This window comes from Callionymus lyra, chromosome 16, assembly GCF_982586985.1.
Source record: "Callionymus lyra chromosome 16, fCalLyr1.hap1.1, whole genome shotgun sequence".
In the NCBI taxonomy this organism is placed as follows: domain Eukaryota; kingdom Metazoa; phylum Chordata; class Actinopteri; order Syngnathiformes; family Callionymidae; genus Callionymus; species Callionymus lyra.
Window position 1 is genome coordinate 5844476 of NC_141833.1, and position 23704 is coordinate 5868179.

General features: G+C 38.0%; 1 protein-coding gene across 2 annotated transcripts in view; it reads left to right on the forward strand.

The window, feature by feature from the left end:
• The window catches only part of ephb1 (EPH receptor B1), a 209911-nt gene that overhangs the window by 146012 nt on the left and 40195 nt on the right, over nt 1-23704 (forward strand). For both annotated transcript variants that reach the window (XM_087811862.1, XM_087811863.1), the window contains exons 6-9: nt 2886-3010; nt 16784-16946; nt 21758-21866; nt 22581-22645. In XM_087811862.1, coding sequence (XP_087667988.1) covers nt 2886-3010; nt 16784-16946; nt 21758-21866; nt 22581-22645 — 462 coding nt within the window. The remainder of the gene's footprint in view (nt 1-2885; nt 3011-16783; nt 16947-21757; nt 21867-22580; nt 22646-23704) is intronic.

Consider the following 23704-nt stretch of genomic DNA (forward strand, 5'->3'; position numbering starts at 1 on the left):
TTAAGGGGCGCCGCTGCTGTTTGCGTCTTGAATACAGTTTTTCAGAAAGCTGGTGAGTGCAAAGCAGGTGGAGCGACGGCTAGGCCTTCAGAGCGGCAGAAAGCCAAGTGGCTGATCAGCATTAAAATATAGAGCTGTTGCTTTTCCCTCGCCTCCATCTGTGCCCTCAAACATGAAGGTGGAGTCTAAGTCTCCATCTCTTGGAAAGGCTTCAATCAAATACATTCTCAAATCCATAAATAAGTCTGATGATGATTTAAGAAAATTATCTTTTCAGCGTATTCACCTTGAGGGAATGAACTGCTGAATAGAAGCATTTTGGCGCTTTCAAGCTTTTTTTTTTTTTTCGGTTGATGTAAATAGATGCAAGACGTCATGTTCTGTTTATTAAATCATGCCGAGCTTTTCCTCTGAAGCGCACTTCATGAATACTTTAGGTTGCCTTTTCAGTAAACCGTGTTTCCTTGCAAAAAGCAGAGTTGTGCCACGTTTACAGGCCAATCAGTCTTTTAATTTATTAATCCAGCAAATGAAAGTAAACGCTAAGCGACGTGGTGAGAGTGTTTGGTGTTATTTTGGCAGTTTTGTTTATGCTAAAGTTGAGCATTTAGATTCATTCATATACATGCACATAATTAGGACAGTAGGGTTGAGGTAGACAAAGGTTAGCTCTTGGTAAAATCTGTTATTTTTAGAAAACTACACCTTAAAACTACAACTTTGTTCTTCAAAACCATTTCCATGTAAAGAAATTGTAGTAGAAATAAGAAGTTTAAAGTGATAGTTCACCCAAAATTCAAAGTCATTTTCAATTTACCCTAATTTCGACTAAGGGTTGGGATTCTTTTTGGTAACCTGTTTCTTTTTGGAGTTGTTGGCAAAAAATGTAAATTCATTTAAATGTTGCGACTGATGCTCGGTTGTCTTTTTCTTCATCTTCTTCCAAAAAGAGACTTTTAAATACCTCCAATGTTGCTTGTCTGCAACCTCCATCTTGTATTGGCTTATTTAAGTCAGTATTTTAAGATTGTTTTTAAAGGACGCTGCTAAGGCTTGCTGTTAGGCTAGCTGCTATGCTAGGTGCTAGTGTCCGCTAAAAACAATATTTTTTTAGACTTGTTTAAATTCTTCAAAAACAATTCCTAATGTTGTGTTTCAATACAAGATGCACATTACAGACAAGCAACATGGAGGTATTTAAAACTCTCTTTTTGGAAGAAGATGAAGAAAAAGACAACAGAGAATCAGTCGCTACATTTAAATGAATTTACATTGTTTGCCAATAACTCCAAAAAGGAACAGGTTACCGAAAATAATCCCAACCCATAGTCGAAATGAGGGTGAGTAAAAAACTGACTTTGAATTTTGGGTGAACTATCACTTTAAACTTAGATTAAACTACAATTTCTATACATGGAAATGGTTTTGAAGGACAAAGTTGTAGTTTTAATAATTTAATGGACATACATTTTTGTCTATAATTTAAAAAATAACATAGTACTCTGAAAAAGAATCCCATCCATTAATCGAAATAAGGGTGAGTAGAAAATTAGTGAAATTTACATTTTGAGTGAACTAACCCTTGAAGGCCGCTGTGCTACTTATACTGTGTACACTTTAAAAGAGAAATATTCACTCTGATAAAAAAAAGAGAAATCCTCAGTGTATGTATTTGACATTTAAGAAGCTGTCAACTTCCTCCCAGATTACATATTATCACAACAAATAGATGCAGAAAAAAAAAAGGTGTGTATCGACGCTGGGGAAATTTATTTTCCTACCGAGAGAAACTCTGTAGTATTGAACGAGTGTCAACTGTGACAAGACATCCGTGAATTTGTAAATGTCAACAGAAAAAAAAATGGGAGACAGGGGATAATAGGAAAAAGAAATTCAGTATTGACTCTCTAACTACATCTGACAGTCAAGATGACCAATGTGCAGGTCAAGCTTTTGGTTCAATTCATTTTATCTATAATACGAAAGTGTAATATCGATACTAGAGTCTCTCTCCCCCGCGAAAGAAACGAGTAGGATTCATGTCTCTGTGGGGAATATCTGGAGTCATTTTTAATAACTTTAAAGGCGTTTTTATTTGTAGTTTAGCCAGAATTTTAGTGAAACTATTCTCAGCATTTATGGTTGTGACGGATAAAAACATTGTTTCTTATTATGTTGCTCAAGAACCGCACTCCAATACATCAACAGCTGTGCCGTTTCCCTAGATATCGTGTTGCTTACAGCGACTGCTATTTTTGTGTCGCTGCAGCTGAAAGATCTTTTTTTCCAAAAATCCTTTTCAGCTCCATCGTGAACAATTTTACACTCTCATCCGACACTAATACAAGTACTAATGTTGAGAAATAATAGTAAGATTTTTGCTTTTTATTATTGGAATTCACTCAAAATCCAAAAAAAGGTCATCAAGTGCTGAAGGTTTAATTGTGTAGTAATATATGACAAAAATATAATGTGCTGCAATGTCTCTTCCGGAGCATCATAGGGGACGTTTAGTTAATATAGAAAGAATACACAACATTATCTTTAGAACTATTTATATTTTTTCTGTAATTTAGGATTGGTTTAATTTGAATTCAAGGTTTTTTCACAAATGGCAACAAAAGTAACCATGAAGATAAAAGGAGGAAACGGACACAAGAACTTTTATCTCATTTTTATAGAAACACATATACAGCATTAGTTACATTTTTGTAACACTCGGGGGAGCCATAAACAATATTTACTTTTAGGAACAAGCTAATAAGTAGGTAATTGACTTGTATTTCGTATTGACCAGAAGTAAGAAAGTGCAATTGCATTAACTGTGTGAGATGTAATGACGAGTAACTGAGGGAACACTAAGTTTATATGCCAATGTTTTTCAGCTCCCTCCATAGTTCCCATCATGCACCAGATCAGCTCCACCATGAACAGCTTCACTCTGTCTTGGCCACAACCGGAGCAGCCCAATGGAATCATTCTGGACTATGAGCTACGCTTCTATGAGAAGGTAAGAGTGTCTTTGTATGCAAGTGACTTCTTCCTAGTTTCTAAAGACATGCAATCTTAATGTAAAAAGTGCTTCTTTCTATTTTTCTTCCATTTACAATCCTATGAATTGGCTGCTTTTTTGTGTCAACAATGCAGCAACCTGCCCTGCTGTGAAAATGCATCACATCTGGGGGGAATCACATCGACCCGTCTGCTCTCGCACAATACGTCTGCTTTATTAAGTCGCCAGCCCAGCCCCACAGAGCCCATCCTAGTTCACTATTGACCCGCAGGCTTTTCCCAAGGCCTCGGACGTAATGATACCCTGATCGGAGACTCTTTTTTTTTTATGTACGTGAGACCTTGTTTGTCCTCCCAGGACTGATCGATTCGTGCTCCAGACACTGGTCATGCACTTCTCCCTCTTTTCCTTTATCTTGAAACCTCCGCCTCCTGATGTTTTCTTAAAAATAATGGACTGAACACTATTGTGTTTCAGAAAGCGACTTTGTTTTTCTTCCTCAAAGTTCTTTAGCAAAAACTTATCACGGTTAAAGTCCCTGGATCAATATTTACACTTTGAAAAATATTGGTTTTGCCACTTGCCAAAGAGAACAACCGGGTTTTGAAATGTTGTTTTTGCTTCATGAGCAAAATATTAACTACGATGTTTGACTTTTCTGCGGTCACCAAATTGAATCTAGATCTGGTTAATCCTCAGAAACCATTGTTTCGACTGCTTTATATATTAAATATTAGACTTATTAGACTTATTGTCTTGAATATTAACGTATCCTCATCCTATAGATGTTTATGTTGCAGTTAACAGAGGAGCAACACACACAAAAAAAAGGGTCTAATGGCAAAAGGCTGACTTGGGTAAAATTGTTTAAAAATTTAATTTGTTGCTGTGGTGTTGCTGTTTCTAAAATGACTCATGCCCAATTATTAAAGGTTTTTAAAGACGTACAACATTTCTTAAATATCACTACGGTCAAATTTCTAGAGAGTAAAGTATAACTAGAAACCTTTTGGCAATCACAGATTGATTTAATGTTAAATTATTATTTTTATTTCATTAATTGTAAGTCTTGACATGATACAAAAAACCCCATCTATGAACAAACAATGAGTGCTATACAAGGAAACAAGAAAATTATTCATAATAGAAAAGCAGGTCAAACTTAAATTTCTTTTTTTTTTATATATAAAAAAGAAATCAAATAAGGAGGGCACATACAGGAAAAACAATTGAAAATCAAAACAAAATAATGCTAATATATATATATACAGTATATATATATATATATATATATATAGGGTTGTATGAACAATTTCTTATTTTTTCTTCACCGACCAAGTCTTACTTTACTAGATTCCCACCTTCATCTGGGAGCTTTTTCCATTTTAGCTTCCACATGTGCTTGAACATTTAACGTTCGCAGCTGAGGGACCATATCACGTTTCCGTAATGGAGTATTGTTTTTTTATGGCGGTGGCTTAGTTTAGAGTAAGTACTTGCAGTTGTTTTTCGGGGCATTTTAGATGATACTTAACCTGTCGTGACAGCTGTTTAGGCCGGCATTGCAAAACGTACCCACACCCAAAATGGTTTTAGGAAACATTCTGCAAATGGATTATCTTTGTGTGTGTTGTGTCCTCATTGCAGTTTATTGAAGTCACAAATCAAAACTGTGTCTAAAAATTGTAGGAGATTTAAAGACAGCGGGCTCAACATTATCTCGTCCAACGAACATGTAAGTTCAGTGCATTTGTAAAGTAATGATATGGCTTGCTACTCCTGAAACGCAGTAATGGCAGGATGTCTCCCATCACCACGCTCCCGTCCACAATTGGAGCTTTACAAATTGCCATGGGCGACTTTACTGCAAGATAATGCACCCATAAAAACATAAGCACCATATGAAAATGGCCTCCCTACATACGGGCTGCGGTTTTTATATGCATCTCAACATCCCCTCCATTAATCTAACTGGAGTCACATCGTGATATTTCTGGAGTCTGGTGTCTCTGTGGCGCGGTGGGGTCGTCACTCGCACAGCAGACTCGCTTTTGATATACACTCACCTATATTATTGACTTTCACTGGGCAAAACCTGAGCAGTTTAACAAAGACTACCTCTGTTCATGCTCAGAAAGTTTATGTGGAAGGCTATTGCTATGTCCAGTTTGACCCATATAACATCGTATAATGTGCTCAGTGATTTCGTTTTAATGGGAAAACAGTTTTTTGGTTCCAAAAACACCCTATTATAAATTTCTATGGACACCATACTGACTTCTCTTTGTTATTTCTCTCCTGCGTGTCTTTGCCTTCAACCTGACCCTTGAAATTATTAACATCTATCCCTACCTGGAAATAATACAGACCAAGTTCTTGCCCTTTCCCCATGAACTTATTCTACTTCCTCATCTGTCAGGGCAAAGACTGCATAAAACATTGTGGGCCAGACTTTCCTCCAGGCTACTGCATCATTCCTTCAACCCCATGGTTCTTCAGTTTCAACATCCCGAGCATCTCTTCTACAAGAAACCAACTACATTTTTAGACATGCAACTTTTTGCTTCATGTCATTCTCACAGTCTTACTTGTTCAATCATTTTTAATTACCCTTTTGCTATGTATTTATTCTGTTAATCCATCCATTAACACACATTATCACATCCTCCTACTTGTATTATTAGTTTTAGAGTCAACATTTTGACAATCTAACAAAGTGAATATCAGACAATTTAGCCAAGTATTGGCAACAAATCTCTTACAATAGACATATTTCAACCACAAAATAGTACTTAAAGTTCAACTTATGTGTTGATTTAAGTCTTAAATAGATGTTGGACCTCTATTGTACTCATCAGTATGTGTATGTTTCTTCAAAACTCTCTTTTCATTGAAATATTTACATTAGAAAATGTGCTTAATCCTGAAATATTTTAGTTTTTCTGCAGATTCAATCTTTTTTACCATGACTTACTCTGCTGTGATTGGTAAATCATAAGGGAATGTCACTGTCCCTTACCAATTCCGGAAGTCTCCACCTTCAAGGGACTCGTTGTATAAACAAAGTGGGTCGGGATTACAGCTGGCTGGAGGAACCCATTATTCCATCGTAATAGACTCCACTCTTGTAACCACTTGTTCGCCGAGATTTCATACAGGGTATAACTTTAAAAAGTATACAAGACTAACATTTGTTGCCCGTACTATCATCTTACTATTAATTAAAATTGAGCCCAAATTAATAATAAGAGATTATTACTCTATCAAAGTGTATTGCTATGGAAACGGTTATTTTCTTCATTGAATGCAATATTGTTTTAAAAGTGCCAATTTGGATGTGTATCATATAATAATTATACTGTCTCTGGTTACAAAGTGTTTTCCAGCTACTCAGGGCAAGAGGCAGAAGAAACCCCAGAAGGGTTGCTATTCCTAGCTACGCACTTAGAAAGAACCACTGACTCTCACCATAACATCTAATCAAAGTACTCATAATAACCTCTGTATGTTTTTGGACAAACTCTGTACACACATCTTTGCCCAAGTTGTGTCACTACTAACCCTGCTGCCCACAATCCAGTAAGTGGTTTCATCGATACAATCGTCAGCTTTTTGAAAGCTCCGGTCATAATTGTATCTGACATTCATTTAATTGAAGTACTTTTAGCATCAGTTTTTGATTAGCATTATTGCTCACCCAGCTCATAAAAAATCCAGTTTTTGTTCCCCATGGCTGTTTTTCGTCTCAGTCAACGTCACAATTAGGCCAAGAAATGAGATTTATAATTGGTTACTTCATGAAGATCCGTGCACTAATGTGCGCCAAGTTAATAAAAATGAATCATCGTTACATGCCGCGCACGAGGGAGCGAGAAAGTAATGGCTCAGAATGACAGCAATTTGACAATTTCACAGGTAAAGTTTAGCGAGTGCTGAAGGCGTTTTCTCTCAACAGGCTTTTCCTTACCATCGTTTCATTTCGGAGTTGGTGCTCGAACGATGTGAGGAATTGGGAAGTGAGATGAAATGAATTATTACTTTGGAGGAGTCTAAGCAGAATACCTCACTCTTCTTTACTCAATTTCCCCATGCTCCTTTTCATCAGGCTCCCTGAAATTTTGGGAGGGTGGAAATAACGCGGCATAGCAGAGGTCGGGCCCTCCATTAAGAAGCAAGTAGAGCAGCCACCAGCTGCCTTCACTGAGAGAGATACATGTGTGTTGGCGGAGCCATTCAGGTGCAGCCTTCGGAAAAAAGTTGATGAATTAAAATCAGGGGAAAGAAGTGGTTTTCGGTGGGTCTGAATAAAAATCAATCCAGCACCATATGTTTGGCATAATTGTCTCTTTTGACGGATAGAAAAAAAGACTAAAATAGGTACTTGCTAATGATCACAGTACCATGCCATGATTTTTAGATTATTTAGTTAGACAATAGATTCTATTTACTTGTAGGACTTTACCAGGGTAGTGTAATTGATCTCAACATGTGATAAGCTGTAAAGATAGAAGAAAGGAAAGAAAAAAACACATAATAATATGGTTCAATTATAAATGTTTTCATTCAGGAAGTGAAATAGTGGAATTTAAAATAATATATATGTCACAGTAGAGACTGGGATCCAGTAGAGTCCGGAACTCTACTAGTTAGAGATTGGAATTCCAATCTCTGGTGTGAAATGATTCAGTCTATTTTCCAAAACATTTTGATGTCATCCAAATTTCTCCTAATAGAGTTGGAGATTGCTTAGGTAGAATTCCAATCTTTACTAAGTAGAGATTAAAATCCCAATGTTCAGATCCCGATTCACTAGAAGAATTCCAATCTCAACTAGTAGAGATTGGAATTCCAATGTACAATCCGGAACTCTACAAATAGAGATTAGAATTCCAATCTCAACTACTAGTATCTGGAACTCTACTAGTAGAGATCAGAATTCCAATCTCTAATAGTATCCGGAACTCTACTGGATTCCAGTCTTTACTGTGACATATATATATAAATACAAGTTTTATTAATAGTTGAACTGGTAATTAATGTTAAAAAAAATGTGTTAAAAAAATAGTTAAAACAGGTTTATTTTAGTGTCATTTTAACCTTGTAAAGGTTTCACTTCGGATCTGATCTGGAATGTAAAACGAATGCAAACATTTCCACTTCATCTTCAAAACCAGTGTATAAATATCCAGCCTTCCGACTACACAACACCGTCCTTCTCACCACGCATTCACACGTTACTGTGCAAGGTTAGATCAAATATAGAATGTGTCCATCTTTCACTTTTTTTCTGCTTAGCTAAGAGTTCTATGTATCTTTGGAGAAGGGTTGTCATTCACAGATCAGCACTTAGGGGTTGCCATAGACACTTGATGTCCTGTCACTCAAGTCCTACAGAAAAAAAAATGGGTTTCTTTTCATTTTAATCAACATTCACTGACTCGTGCTAATATACATCAGTCTACTACAGTCATACCTGCGTCAACCTCAGCGTCCTCGGCTAACCCCAGGATTCCACAGTGTAGAGAATTTTTCATGTCATGCAAGGTTTCACCTTTACTCCTGTCTGGGTTCTACTGTCTGTCAGTCAATACCCTCAACACTTCACTCTTTCTCTTCTCACCCTCATGTTGACTAAGGGTTGGCAATATTTACAAAAATGTATGACCAATTTGACATAGCAACTGGTGCTCAGTTGTCTTCGTCTTCCTTTTCGACTGAAAATATATATTTAAAAACATTCAAATACCTCCATGGTGCTTGTGTGTTAGGTTTGTCTTGTATTGAAACCTGGACAAGAGGAATTGTACCTGAAAAACTTGAACAAGTCTGCATTTTAAGCTTGTTTTTAGCAAATGCCCACACCGACAGGGAGTACTTCCAGTGTACTGTCTATACTGCAAGTGCTCGCGATATTAACCCAGGGTACTTCCTGTCAGTGTAAACTGATGGCCTAGCAGCTGCCGCTAAAAACAAAATTAAAATTAAAAATTAAAAAATTTAAATAAAGACTTGTTTGAGTTTTTCAAGTCAATTATTTTTTTTATTTTTTTTATTTTTATTAAAGGACCAAGCGATTAAAAAGATCACCATCAGGATCAAGAGATATTTTGAAGGAATTGTTTTCTTAAGGGTTTGCGTGAAATGTAATGCAAACAAGTTCCAGAGCGCTACCGCCACCACCTTAAGCTTATATTAATTATTGATATGGTATACATTTTATACAGATAAAGTGAATTTGGAGAAGGTTGCTGGTTCGCTTCCACGCCAAGCCAACTTGTGACCTTTCTGTGTGGAGTTTGTATGTTGCGTAGTGGATTTCTGCGCTCTCCAAGTCATTTCCTTGCTGTGCTAACTCTTATGGCAATGTGATACGTTTGACCAGAAGAAATGATAAAGCTTTTATTGTTATACAACAATTATGAACATCCTTTAAAAAAAAATATAATGGCGAATAGGCTATTAGTAGCTGTTGGAAAAACAATTTTTTATATAGGTTCATCAACGCTAGAATTACGGCTTTAGGTCTGCAACGTTGCTTTTGTTGACAGTCACTCCAAGTGAATCCTCGATGGATCTGTTGTCTTTTCCGTCTGCTGCATCCACACTAAGACTAGAAGCCCTCGTCCCCACGGAGGCTTTTAAAACGCTCATTACAGGTCATATAAAGAGCGACGCTGCTGTCAGTTCGATGGCTTTTCTCTGTCTACTCATTTTAATTAAGTCTAAATGTCTCACTCAACGGTCATTCTGTTTTGTGTTTTTCCCTTTTCGGTGTTAATATTTAACTACGCCAAAAACACCCCCTGTTTGTGAATAACCTTTTTAGATGAATACAAATTAAAGATGAAACTTTTATCTTGTCAAACATCTATCAAACATTAAATCGTTGCAAATTTCAAGCCAGCTCGAGTGTCCCAGTCACTCTTGTCTATAATTACGGCTCATCATATTGCTATATTTAGCACTTCTCCGTCAGTTTTTCTCACACAAATACAGAGTAAATGTTACACAGAAGCACCCAAGAAAATGTCATTATGTTCGTATTGAAAATATTATTGACACATAAAACTTGTAAACAAGCAATAAAGCTTTAATAACCCTGTTTCTGTTTCATAACCTATAATTACAATAATGGGTCACAATTCATTTTCACATGCATCCAGATTACTCGTTTGCTTCTTCAGGAAAAAACTGTAGATTTGTTAAAGGGAAACTATTGTAAAAACTCTCCTGACTCACTCACATGTTTCAAATGTTGAAGTCTTCCTCTCTAAGATGCAGTAAGTTCCTCATCATTACGATGTTAATAGGTTATTACTTTATAAGGTTCTCCACCGTCTGTCTCGGCGAATGAGAGGTTACGAGAGCGGAGTCCATTTTGATCTAATAATGGCTCCACTCCTCCTCCAACCAGTTGTAATCACGCCCGCTTTCTTTATACAATGAGTCCCTTGGAGCTCCAGACTTTGGGGATTGATGTTACAAACCTTGATGCTTGACCAATCACAGCAGAGTGGGTGTGGTTATGGCAACACAGTGTTATATGTTTTATTTTGTATTAATAAAAGATAGTTACGTGCAAACAGACGCATACTGATGAGCACAATAAATACAACCTTTTTCTTTTCCATATTGTCTTCATAGATAATCGTTATGTAGTATAAATCTCTAGCTAGTTATTTTACATTAATAAGGTGTTTAACGCTCTTAAACACAGCACCTTTCTTACTTTTAAAACTAAAATTTATGTATTTATTCATGCATAGACGTAAGAAGTGTATATATATATTTCAACTGAACCCCAGCTTACATGTTGATGCCTTCGGAAAGCTCTTTTTTGTGTTTGCCTCCACACACCGACTCAGACCTGCTTGTTAGTCTCCGGCTGAGTCCGGTGAGTCATCCAAATAAGCTGCACAGAACCCTAAAGAAAAGAAAAGCTATCGGACGTGCATCTTGTTAAATACAGGATGAATTGACATTATATTTAAAATTGCCTGAAATTACACAATCACAGTGGAAATAATTAGGGTTATATGTAAAAATATTATTATATTCTGCCAGTTATTTGCATTAAAATAATCTTATCTTCTGCTTATTGATTTTCACCTCTGGCAAAATAAGTAGTGCTCTTCTCTTGCATTTAAAATAAACAGTACGAACGTTCTTTTGTCTCGGTGTGTACTTCCCTGTGCGTGTGTTGCCGTGTGCGAGCCGGTGGAGTGGACACATGGTAGCCCACCATGTGTGCTTCTGTGCCAAGTGGCCATGCTGTCCATTTTGCGTGGTTGGCAATTTGGAAAAAAGCAGCCACACCAAAACACGCAGCACATACACCCTTTTTTTTCTAGCCTCTTTTCAAAGTATCTTGCCATTTGCAATCACTTGAAAATGACCAAAAATAGTTGAAAAGTTGGTGGCTTTCCAGCAACAAACTGGAATTGCAATATGACTGGTCAAAGATTAAAGCATCATCTGTGGTTTGAAGTCGCCAGATAGGCAAGTTTTTTTTTGTTTGTTTTTTCGGATGCCAACTCCTTCTAAAATAAAAGCCAGCAACTAGAAGTTAAGGTGTGCTGGTTTTTAGTTGACCCAAATCCTGAGTAAAATTCATAAAAAAAAAACACCACTGATAACAACGCTAACCTCAATTCAGACCAATCAGTGAGATTCTATCAGGGGCCATATTAAATACGATGACTGTTCAAGCCAAAAGAAAGAAGTGACGAATAATACAAGCTTCAATATGATGGAGAAATGAATGGAAAAAACTATTTAAAAGGAAGTTATTTAATAATATCAAACTGTAATTTCATAAAAATAAAAAAAAATCCATTTTATTTATTATGGTATCTCTGGGTCAAGGTGACCCGAACAGGTAACAGTGGCTGAGGTCATTCACTTTGACCGAGAGGCAACACAAGGGATACCACAAACACATTTGTTATCGGGGTGATTTGAGATTACACAAGGGGTTAATAAAAAGAAAAATAATTTTTACAAAAATAAAAGAAATCCAATGCGAAAGAACAAATTTAGTTAAAACATCATAAAATAAATCAAATAATTCTGTAATACATTTTTTTGGAATAAATAAAAACACAAGCATTCCAACTAGATCAATACAGATAAAATACTGCAATTAGTTAAATAATGAAAGTTGTTCGCCATCAGAATCATTTTTATAGTTTCACTGTGACCTCCTGGGGGCCACATGAATACAGTCAGGGGACCGCATGTGGCCCCAGAGCCACACTCGGCCCAGGTCTGATTCAGACTCTCCATCTGTCTTCCCACCTGCAACCGAGTTTTTCCGGTCAGCAGGTGAAGGTGTGGTCCTCCTAATCCCCAATTGACTGGCAGCAGGAAGTGGCCGCTCAGGCCTGTGGATTCTAGCTGTCATTGGCTACTTCACCGCGTTTATCTCGGGTGAGATGCCAGCTCACTTCAGGCAGCAGATGTGGGTGTATTCGTGTGTCACGTAATCCCCATTTGACTGGCAGCATGAGCGGGGCGTTCCAAGCTGGCGCTCCCCCGAGGGATGCTGCTCCCTACTGGCTGTTTGCCATCTGTCTGCTCACCTGGCTGTTCTTTAAGGCCCGACAGATGGAGGTGTGGCTTTTGAGAATTACTGACAGCCATAGAAGGACGAGTTCTAACCTCAGGTGCAGGAAACTGCACTTTGGGTTTGTTTCCCGAGAAAAGTAGGGAATTCAATGTTGTGTTGGAATTTCATTATTTTCACTTTATCAAATATAATCCTTATCTTATTGTTGCTTCTTTTTTCCCTCTAGTTTCCTGAATTTTTTTGCATTTTTACTTCTAGCATTTTTGATATTTGTATTATTTTATTTAATTTAGGGTAAAGGTTAAAGCTTTTTAGACTCCAGAAGAAAAAAAACAACACCCCAAATTGTTTGCTGTTATCATTTTTCGTTTGGAAAAATTCAACATTTTTTTTACCCTTGTGTTGTCTCAGGGTCAAGGTGACCCAGTGGTCTGAAGACCAATGTGTTTTAGGTATCCCCTGTTTTGTTTCTAGGTCAGGTTGTGTTTTCAAGCCACCGGGTCACCTTGACCCAGAGACAACACAACACAAACTCATAAGAGGAAATTATTTGCGATGTTTTTTCTCCTTCCTTGTCCCTGAGATAACACAAGGGTTTAACCAATCGACTGTGGATAAAAGTTGAATAATTACACTTGATGAACTTTTTGAGATTTTTTAAATATATCAAATGAAAAGAGTTCTTACTTTATATATTATAAAGTACCAGCTGGAGTACCCAGCACCATACAACACCGCAAAAAATATTTTATATGAAAAATACAAAGGCCATGTGATTTACTATTTGATCAAATATTTCATTGTTCCTTTAATATGCTTGCATGGATTTTAAAGGTGTTTTCGGCCGATCAGACGAAGAAAATGAGAAGTTTTTGATGCTTGTTTAGTGTTTACTAATTATACTACTAATAATAATAATTTGGGAATTGAGTAGTTTGCATACAACCTTTTTAAAAATGTTAATAATAACAATTTGATTTATATAACTTTAAATAACAAAATATATTATATAAATAAATATATTTTAGGCAAAGACTGTCACTAGTTTATTTACTTAATACACATTATTAAATATGTGTTTTTTTTTACAAACTAATAAAGTTTTATTTGCAACATTTTAAATCAGTAATTTTAAACACAGGAAATGTTTCATTTGTATCACGTTCTTACATACCTTGAACTTTTTCTCCATTTAGTTAGATTAAATAACATTTCTTTGAATATGAATGCATAAAAATTCAATTGAAGCTTCACCTTTAATTACCATTTAAAAAACGATTTGTGTGTGTAATTTTGTTACGCTTCAAGGTTAATCAATACCTGATCTCCTAAGAGGTTTTAATTCGACAGAAAGTTGAATTGAAACACAATTCTTGCAGCGCGATTGGAAACATTTCTGACTGTGCAGTGGAGTAGACAAATGTTTGTGAGATGGTTAGACGCTCTGAGCGTCCCTGCCCCTCTCAGAAAAGCAAATAAGTGCTACTTGCTAGGCTGCATTTCCCATCTCAGGCCCAAACATTTGTCTTCATCAGGCCTCGAATGTCCAATAAGAGCTAATGTGATTGCATACATCATTATGTGTTGGGGTTTCATAGCTGTGTTTACCTCATCTGCTCAATGACAGCGCAACTGGAATGATTCAATTACACCAATCAGATTGGATAATGAGTTCGATGTGGGCTGTTTGTGCCTCCAGTTTTCGTTGCGCTCCTCTTCCATCCTCCTCATCCCTCCCTCCACCACTTTCATTACCACTCTCTAACTTGTCTTTCTGCTGTGCTGCCGCATTAAACTTTCACTAATACACCCATGGATTTATAGCAAAGCTACACGGTGTGTTGTTTTTTTTTTAACTGGCGACATCGGCTCTCATCCACATCAGACACTGTGGGTGGGATGTAGGTGCAGTCTTATTTTCTGCCTGTCGTGTTCGGTTTGACCGTTTTTTAGTCATTGCTGATGCTGGAATAACCCAGCTGAGATTGGACAGTAAATAGAACATACGGCTTTTAAAATATACTGTTATAATGTATCTTTATTCTCTGTGGTTGAAATCAACCTTCACGGTTGTTTTTCATACTTTACTTCCAGCTAAAAAGAAAGGCTCTGTTTTTTTTAAACTTTTTATTGAATTAAAGTGAGATTTATAGACCAGTGTTCTACAAGTTCTACGTTCTGTAGGGATTGCTTTGTGACTGTGTGAGTGCATGAGTGGCTTTGCCAGTTCGAGCTCAGGTGCGGCCAAAGAATGAGTAGTGCACGTCTGCTCTTAATAAACGGTGTCGACGAGGGTATTCACCAACCGTTTTTTTTTTTTTTTTTTTTTTAAGCCTATTTTGTTCTTTAAGGCCTGATCCAGACTGTTCTGTTAGCCAAGCGATCATTGTCGTCGCACTGATCTCATAAGTCTATCCAGGAAAAGTTATTTGACGAAGCAATAAAATATTTTATTTGTTCTGGTTGTTTAGCTACGGTTTTTAAGATTTATGCAAGACTCACTCCTGTTTAAATCATGTAACTATTCTGAGCTTTAAACCTCTGAATTTAAATGGTCATTATCAAGAGAACCAACAAAAATATCGAGGACTTATCTTATTTTCATTGGATTAACAAGGAATGTAGCACGTACAACAGCACATGTTCAAAACATCATGGAGAAGGATGATGGTATTCCTAGAAGTAGGCTTGTTTTCACACCGGAGAGGTCTAGACCATCGATCTGTAAGACAACCTGAGTGCTTTTTCATGTTTAGCCAGGTTTCTTAGTGTTAAGAGCGGAGCCATGGGGTTGTAACCTGTGGTCTGCTAGACCTTTAACCCTCTTTTGTCTCTCCATGTGGAAAAAAAAAGTTCATTTTACCTTCTTTCTGTTTAATGAAACTATCAGTCAACATTGTACCATTAGTTGTACCAGACTTTAGAGTCAGAGATATGGAATATAGACATGCAGGTCTGATGGTATTTCACAAGTAAATATGTGCCGTATTTTCCGCACTATAAGGTGCACTTAAAAGCCTTTAAATTTCTCAAAAAACGACAGTGCGCCTTATAATTCGGAGCACCTTATATATGAACATTACGTGGTGAGTGACTTGTTTACAAACACTTTCATGACTCTGCGCCGACTGAGCCGACACGCCCTGGGCGGGATTACGTCATTGCGTCATCAAGGGGTGGGATTAACGAATCATGCCGGACGGCCATGGAGTAAGATTACTGCAACATTTTGATCGAGTGTGTCTTGGTACACTCAAAACATTTTTTTTTTGCCCAAAATCACTCAACCAGTCATACACGTGCGTTCAACATGTCATACACGCGTGTTCTAGCTGTCATACACGCGCTAAACTTCACTGATGCTCGCTCAACATTTTTCTGCTCACATCGCCATCGCGCTGCTGCTTGAAGCTTTTTAAACGTCATTTGAACATCGTTACCATGGGAGTTAACGGAGTTGTCAGAACTCTTAATAAATTGTTCCCTTTAGCACAGCTTTATCTAGTGGATGCATAACGCAACCCCAGTCAAACGTTTGACTGTATATTTTATTCTATGCGCCTTATCGGTGCGCCCTATGTATGAAATAAGTTTTAAAATAGGCCATTCATTTAAGGTGCGCCTTATAATCCGGTGCGTCTAATAGTGCGGAAAATAGGGTATATAATATTCGGACTGATACTGTGTCATATCTGGCGATTACTAAGGCTGTTCTTAGGTCAACTGTGACGTCCAAATCATTTTGTCCTGTACTAGTTCTTACTCTTGTCAATGCAATTTCCAGTCACATGTCAGAGTCTCAACTGGCTCCTATCAATACCGATGAACATTGCTTCAACCTAGAGCCCTTTCATTATGACCACAGACCATATTTTTGTGGGAAAGTCCAGACTACTTGCGGTGTATATGCCAACAGATGGTGAAACATGAAGAGATAATCTATCTCAATCAAGGCTGGATTGGAGGTCACATCAAGCTGCTGAAATGTAGCCTTTAAGCTAGCTCAATCTAGAAAGTATTTTGTGATAACTTTCTTTACAGGTTAAATAGATTTTGGACCACATACACTTTGTGTTTCCTCCAGACTTGCCGTCACTATTTGTCCATGTAACTCGTGAAAGACACTCCCTAAGAAAGTTGTTATCTTCTGCTTTGTCTTTGTCGACTTTCTTTGACTTTGTGTTTTCCTCTCTTCCTCGCAGGACCACGCAGAGATTAACTCCACAATCCTGCGGAGCCAAACCAACACAGCCCGCGTGGAGGGTCTCAGGTCGGGGACGGTTTATGTGGTACAGGTGCGAGCGCGGACCGTGGCCGGCTTTGGCAAATACAGCAGCAAGATGTGCTTCCAAACCCTCACAGATGGTAAGAATCTCCGAGCCAGAAGAATCTCTTCTCTCTCTCTCACCCTCTTCCTTTTGTCTCGCTCGCTGTCTCTCACACACAACACACTCTCTGCCTTTGTGGTCGTGTTAATAATAGGAGGTGAGATGGAGGGGAACCGTACTGTCTGATCACACCTCTATTTCCACGGCTAAATTAATTTCACTCGCAGTCAGATTTTGCATGTGGGAGGCTCGGGTATGTACAGTGCTGAGTGTCTTTTGTTTGTGTAACTAACTGTGCTTGATCCAAAACGCTCAGCTAATTGGTTTTTCACCCGCTCCTGCTGCTGCCGTGGCACTATCCCCTAATGTAGAACTGTAATTAGGAGGTGATGAGATTATATTTTCTTGCGAGGGAGGGGGGGAAGAGGGTGCACGGTATGTTGTAGGAGTTGGAAGGGACCATCGCAGCTGTGACACTTGTTCTCTGAGCCAAAGCTGCTTTTCAGTCGTTGCTAATAATATGAATTGCATTGCTCTAATAAACCATCCAAACTGTTTTTCCGCTCATCTGAAGCCGAAATTATAGAGGTTTTTTGATTTTGCCAGACACTTGGGGACGGATAGACATCGTCTATTACTTGTCCTGGCTCAACCCCTGAACTTCTCAAATGAAGGAACGTCTGCCTGACACTTCCTTTTAAATGTGTATGTTTAATGATACTAGAAATGTTGTTCTCTGGCCTATAAAAGTTGCCTCGTACAAGGATTTTTTAACGTGTCCTTACAAGTAATGCCATGAGAAAATAAATGTTATGCAAATTCAATTCATCAGGATTTTGTCCTGGTTGAGCTCAATGAAGGAGAAGAAGAGAGTCCAGGTAGAATAGGTGTCGTTGATTTCAGCCATAGCTTCACGCCAGTCCCTTTGCATTCCGATGTTTTTCTTGGTCACATGATATCCAAAGTAAAATTGATAAAAAAAAAAAAAACTTTTCAGGAGTATTTGGAGAGCTTCCTTGCAAAAGGGCGGAAACAAACAGAGGGGCCTTTTTACGCAACTCACCTTCAAGGCTGGTCCGTGAAAATGGTATTACGTTCATTGAAAAGGTGGAAACAAGTTTGGTACCAAGAGAAAATAATAGTTAGAAGAGGCAGATTTAAGAATACTTAGATTTACTTAAAAAGAAGGAGCTGTCTCGCCTGCAGTTGATACAGAACTCCTCTCCAGCGAGAATTCTGAGCTGCTCTAGTAGAAGAACTTGCATTTCTCCGATCCTTAAATCTCTTCATTGACTCCCAGTTTGTTTCAGGATCAACTTTAAAATTATGGTTCTTACTTTCAGATCTATTCATGGTCAGGCTCCTCCTTACATCAGTGATCTGATCCAGCCTTACACCCCAGCTCGGGCTCTGAGGTCTGTGGATCAGAATCTACTGATGGTTCCACGCACACGGTTCAGGACCAGAGGAGAGAAATCCTTCCAGGTTGTTGCTCCTAAGCATTGAAACGATCTTCCTCTCCCTCTGTGTTTGATGGGTCTACTGAATCCTTCAAGAAACATCCCAAGACATGTTTATTCGTGCAGGCTTTTCCCTGATTTCCTGGGACTCCTTTGTTGTTCTTGGTGTTATCGTGATCTTTTAAGTATATCTTTTATTGGGCATTGTTTTGATTGTTTAAGCGCTTTGTGACCCTGGTCTGGAAAAGCGCTATACAAATATAAATTACTTTCTTACTTAGATCTTCAATGAGAGTTAATAAGAAGGGAAATATTTTCAAAATAGATAGGAAAAGGCTAGAAACAGACGTACCACTGACCATAATAGGTGTGACTCGAGAACATGAGTAAAATACAGTGCAGAAGTAGGCCTTGCTCTTTGTGACCCCTGAGTTGAAAGCACTGAAAGGAGACATTTTTTTTCGCAAAGATAACACTGAGCTAGATGAGAGTTTTCTGAAGTAGCTAAGGCCTTGGAAAATTGGAAATTTAGTACACTAAACTTTGTACTCTCCATTTTCTGGACTGTGGTGCCTGTGGGTACCAGGAAGACTAAAAAATATGTTTAGTAAATCAGATGAATATCGTGTTTGTATATATATTTAATATTATATATAATATATATTAAGTTATTTCAAAAGTGTACCAAACTGATGGTAGCTCTTGGAGTAGCAAAATATTGGACCCTAGATTATCTTCGGGTCGTCATCTTAACTTTAGCGACTGACAAATGATTGTGTAGTAGTTTGGGGGAAAAGTCACCTTGACCATGACCTCTTTGGGATACTTGTCATCCTCATTGATTCGGCATTCAGCGCCGTAGTGTTGGGAACAAAAGAACTTGACATTCCGTCATATGACAACAGAGTGAAAGATGATGGTGGCAAGAGAGGAGGAAATGAAAAAGATAATAATCATGATGAAGGTGATCAGCGTGGCCATTCACCTGCGCGAAGCAGATGTAGTGGCGCGTCCGCTGGCCTCCATTTCCCTCTCTGGCGGATGTTAATTATATTCCACACACACACACACACGCACACGAATACAAGCTGACAAACAACATTTAGCGTTAATTCATTGGCTCGCAGCCATAGCACGACATTCGTCAAAGCAATTAGCAGCGAAACCCCGGGAGAGCTCTCCACAATCACATCCTGGGTTCCACCTCTCGCACCTCTACAGGTCTCCTCTCACCTTGTCGGCGCTCCAGAATCGCTCGCCTTCCTACCCACATCCACACCCCTGTGCTACTCTCAACGCATATTATCCCTCTCGTCACATTTCAATACACCTCCGCAAGGTGTCCTCTTCCCTCCTCCGCCATATTGAGCGGGCGTGATGGACAGGTGTGATGGAGAATGAGGAGATCTATGGCGAGAGTGACTGATGTCGCAGTCCTCCAGCTCTCGCCTTGAGGGATACGTAACTGATTGTAACAATACGGACGAACAAGTGGCGCAGTGATTTTCGGCTGTCAAGGAAAATCACCATTCTCATATGGGTGGAGGGGAGATTTATCTGGAGCCCTGGCGCCTAATGTGACTCACAAGAAGAAGGAGACTGCCTGGGAGCTGTAGTCGCTGTGAGATCGTTCAAGCTGTTTGCTGGAAAATGTTCCTGATAAATGTGCAAGTTAAAAGAGTGAGCTACTCCTGTCACATTGAGTTTCCTCGTATATATCAGCTCTCAGTCTGCTCAGAAGATGCATTAGCTCTCCTTTTATCAATTTAATCCAGTAGGCACATTCTACACGGGGGATTGGATTTAGAAGCCGCTGATTTGCCTGCAGCGTGCAGAATGTTGCCTTCGCTTTAACTCCACTGTCTGCCAAAGTTATGGAAAGATATGCATGAGAGGAATAATTGAGGGATCTGCTTTAAGGGAGGATTTTGGACAAGCAATTAGGAAGTTCTAATCTACTCGCCCTCCACTGGTGGTGAACAAATGCATATTAACTTCTACCCAACACCTTAAAAAATAGCAGCATTCCAAGGTGCGTTTATCCGCCCCGGTCATTTCTGACAGGTACGGGGGTATCACAACCTCCCTTCACGCTCTGCCTTATCAATCATAGCGCGGCGTCTCTCTGTTTGTCAAGTACGCCGCGACTGTCAGTCTGAAGCTCAGTGGATTTCTGTCAGCGTGTCTCAGCAGAGAGTTATGTGTTTGCTGCTTTCCGTCTGCTGAACACTTCTTGTCAGTGTTGCCATCGACTCCACCGCGCTGCCTTGAAAATGGAAACAATGATCAAAAAAGATGTTGGGTTTAAAAGAATGTCTAAGTCGGGCGTGATATCTCTTCTCTTTCTTAATTACGTCTTAATGTTAGATTTTGATAAGGGATGTCACTTATATTCAGTGGTAGAAACATTGCTTAGTAGCTTATAATGAAAGCAGTGGTAACTTAACTGATGTAAAATGCAGGGCTTTTAAAACTGTAACACTTTAGAGATTTGTCGATAAAATGTGAAGTGCAAAACAAATAAAATTGATTATTATTATTTATTTATTTTTATTGTTATTATTATTATTATTATTCAGGAATCATTTGCCTACAACAGCTGTCGATACCATGGCTTGTCAAATAGTGAAACAAAAAACACATTTTAACTATTAAAACGTCCCCAATTTGGAACAAATAAAGGTGCATCAATTGGGAGATGGGTAGAAATGTGTTAAAAGCAAAGAACAAAGTGAACCTTGCGGTGAAAACGGGCCTAAAAGTACTATTTTATTTGGTCTCAACCTCCACATAAGCGGTAAGCTGCGGGACGCTCTACAAAATAATTAGTTCGGCACAGAAGTATTTTCCTATATATACTACAATGTTCACCACATTATTATGCTCCATATCATTGAACAGGGCTATTTTCAGATATAATGTGTCCTGCATCAAGTGAATTTCTCTGTTGTGAGTTTGTGAGTGCTGTGTACCACATAAAATCGGATTGAGGTCAGTAAGCACAACCATAATTACACAAGGCGCAATGTGGATTTACATTTTAATATACAGTCCACAAATTACAGTAGTTTAAATTGTTTTTAATCCATCATGCCAACATAATCTTCATCCTTAAGTCTTCTTTTTCATGATTCCATTATCATTTCCTTTACCAACAACACCAAACTTCACATTAGCATAATAAGCATTGATATGTATTTTCTTTAAACAAATGTGATCATAAAACACAAAATATCGCAAGGTGTTGACACACACTAGTGGGGTGTTTACCTGTCCTAAAGCTGGACAAAACTACTATTAGCTTTCTCGAAGTTAAAACATAGCAGTTGTGCGTTTTGTTATTTGAGTTACTTTTATTATAACTCAACCCATCTTTATTTGTCCTCAGATGACTTCAAATCCGAGTTAAGGGAGCAGCTCCCTCTGATCGCGGGGTCTGCGGCTGCAGGAGTGGTCTTCATTGTCTCACTGGTCGCCATCTCCATCGTGTGCAGCAGGTAACGTTTTCTGTCATTTTACTTTGACTCTGAACTGCAAGTGACATCAAATAAATAGTGATTTTGTTGACATTATCTATCTATTAAATGTCAAATGTTCTTGACCGTTGTAACTCTGATCATATTGGACACATTTAAAACCTGGAAGAATCTTTAGAATTAAGTTACATGAATATCAAACTTGGCTTATATAGCACTTGTTTTACAATTGCGCACAACCCAGATTGTGCTTTTATTACACAAGAGAAGCCTTAAATTGCGTTGGCCTAACATTACATAAGTGTGCCTTAAAATAATAGTTTTTTAATTAAAAACTCATGCATTTGACACATTTAGTATGGAGCTGTAAAGAAGAAAAATGTTCCCAGACTCGTATTTCCAAAGAGAAAGTGATGCATGAGCTTGACAGTCACATTTCTATCTTGCTCACCTTTGCAAATATGAAGGTCACACTGTGCAATTTTGAGCAGGCGTTCAAATGCGACTTGCTCTTTTGATGCGCCGACGCCAGGGACTGATGAAAAAGCGAGCGATGCTATCAAGGTTCAATTAAAAATCAGCCGTTTGTCTCCGCCGAACACCTTTGCAATTGATTTACCTTCAGCCTGGGACTGTCAGAGAAACTTAAAGCAGTAATGAGGTTTTGTTTCTTTCTCACTTTTTTTGCTGCGTCCCTCTTCCACCGCCTCTAATGGTTTCTCTTTGATTCATTAGGAAAAGGGCATACACCAAGGAGGCTGTTTACAGTGACAAGCTGCAGCATTACAGCACAGGACGAGGTAACTGCACCTTAATGGTCAATTTATTAAATATGTATTTCATCTCTTGCAACGGGAACTGTTCAGCGTGTGAGGTTTGCTCTGGTTTAGTTTATTATGGAGGCTCTGGTGTTTTTTAAATTCAGTTTATTTCCTGTTTTAAATTTAATTTTATTTAAATCTTGCACTTTTTATTAAACTTTTTGTTTGAGCACTAATTGACAGTACAAATGCATTTATTGGAAAAAAAATAATTGAACCTCTGACTTTTTAAGATCCAATTAGTATGAGTACTGAATATCATTATCTATGTAAGGGAAATGTATTTTTGTCAGATTTAGACAAAAACAATAGAAAACACTTATAACAACTCATTGCATTCTGGCATGGAAGTAGAAAACTGTATGGATTAGTTGATTAGATTAGATTGACTTTATTAATACCTCTGGAGATCTCATTTGGGAAATTGGGTTTCAAGTTCACAGCAGACAATAGAATTTACAGAATAAAAACAAGAACAAAGTGCAAAGGATGACAAAGTTAAAATATAAAGAACCTAGGTCAAAAGAAAATAACACAAAAAAGGTGCAAAGATTAACATAGAATAACATCATCCTTAAACTCCACTCCTGCTCCCAAATTCAGAATTATACAATCTAATAGCACAAGAAATTCCCTGAGTCTTTTAGTGTTTCATCTGGGGAGGAGCATGTGTGCACTTTAAAATATGAATCGGGAATACCTCAAGTATTTATATTTTTGGAAAAATGATTCGGCCGACTCAAATTCAAGACTTTAAAATGATGGTAATTTCCCTTGAAAAGTGTCAATTTTCTTTCGTTTTTTGATAATATTCTGACACGTACAACATTTTATGGGGTACGATTTGATTTAAGATCCTCCCGACATAATTTCTGCACATGTACTGCGACGTAAAATCAAATAATTTCCAGCAAACTAAATGTAAACGCTGCCAAATGAATATTGCAAAAACAATCATGGCTAGACTACTTAATGTCTCTCCGCCTTTTAGTTCCTTAATAAGTCATGTTGAATTTCTAAGTAACAGTATGTATTTCC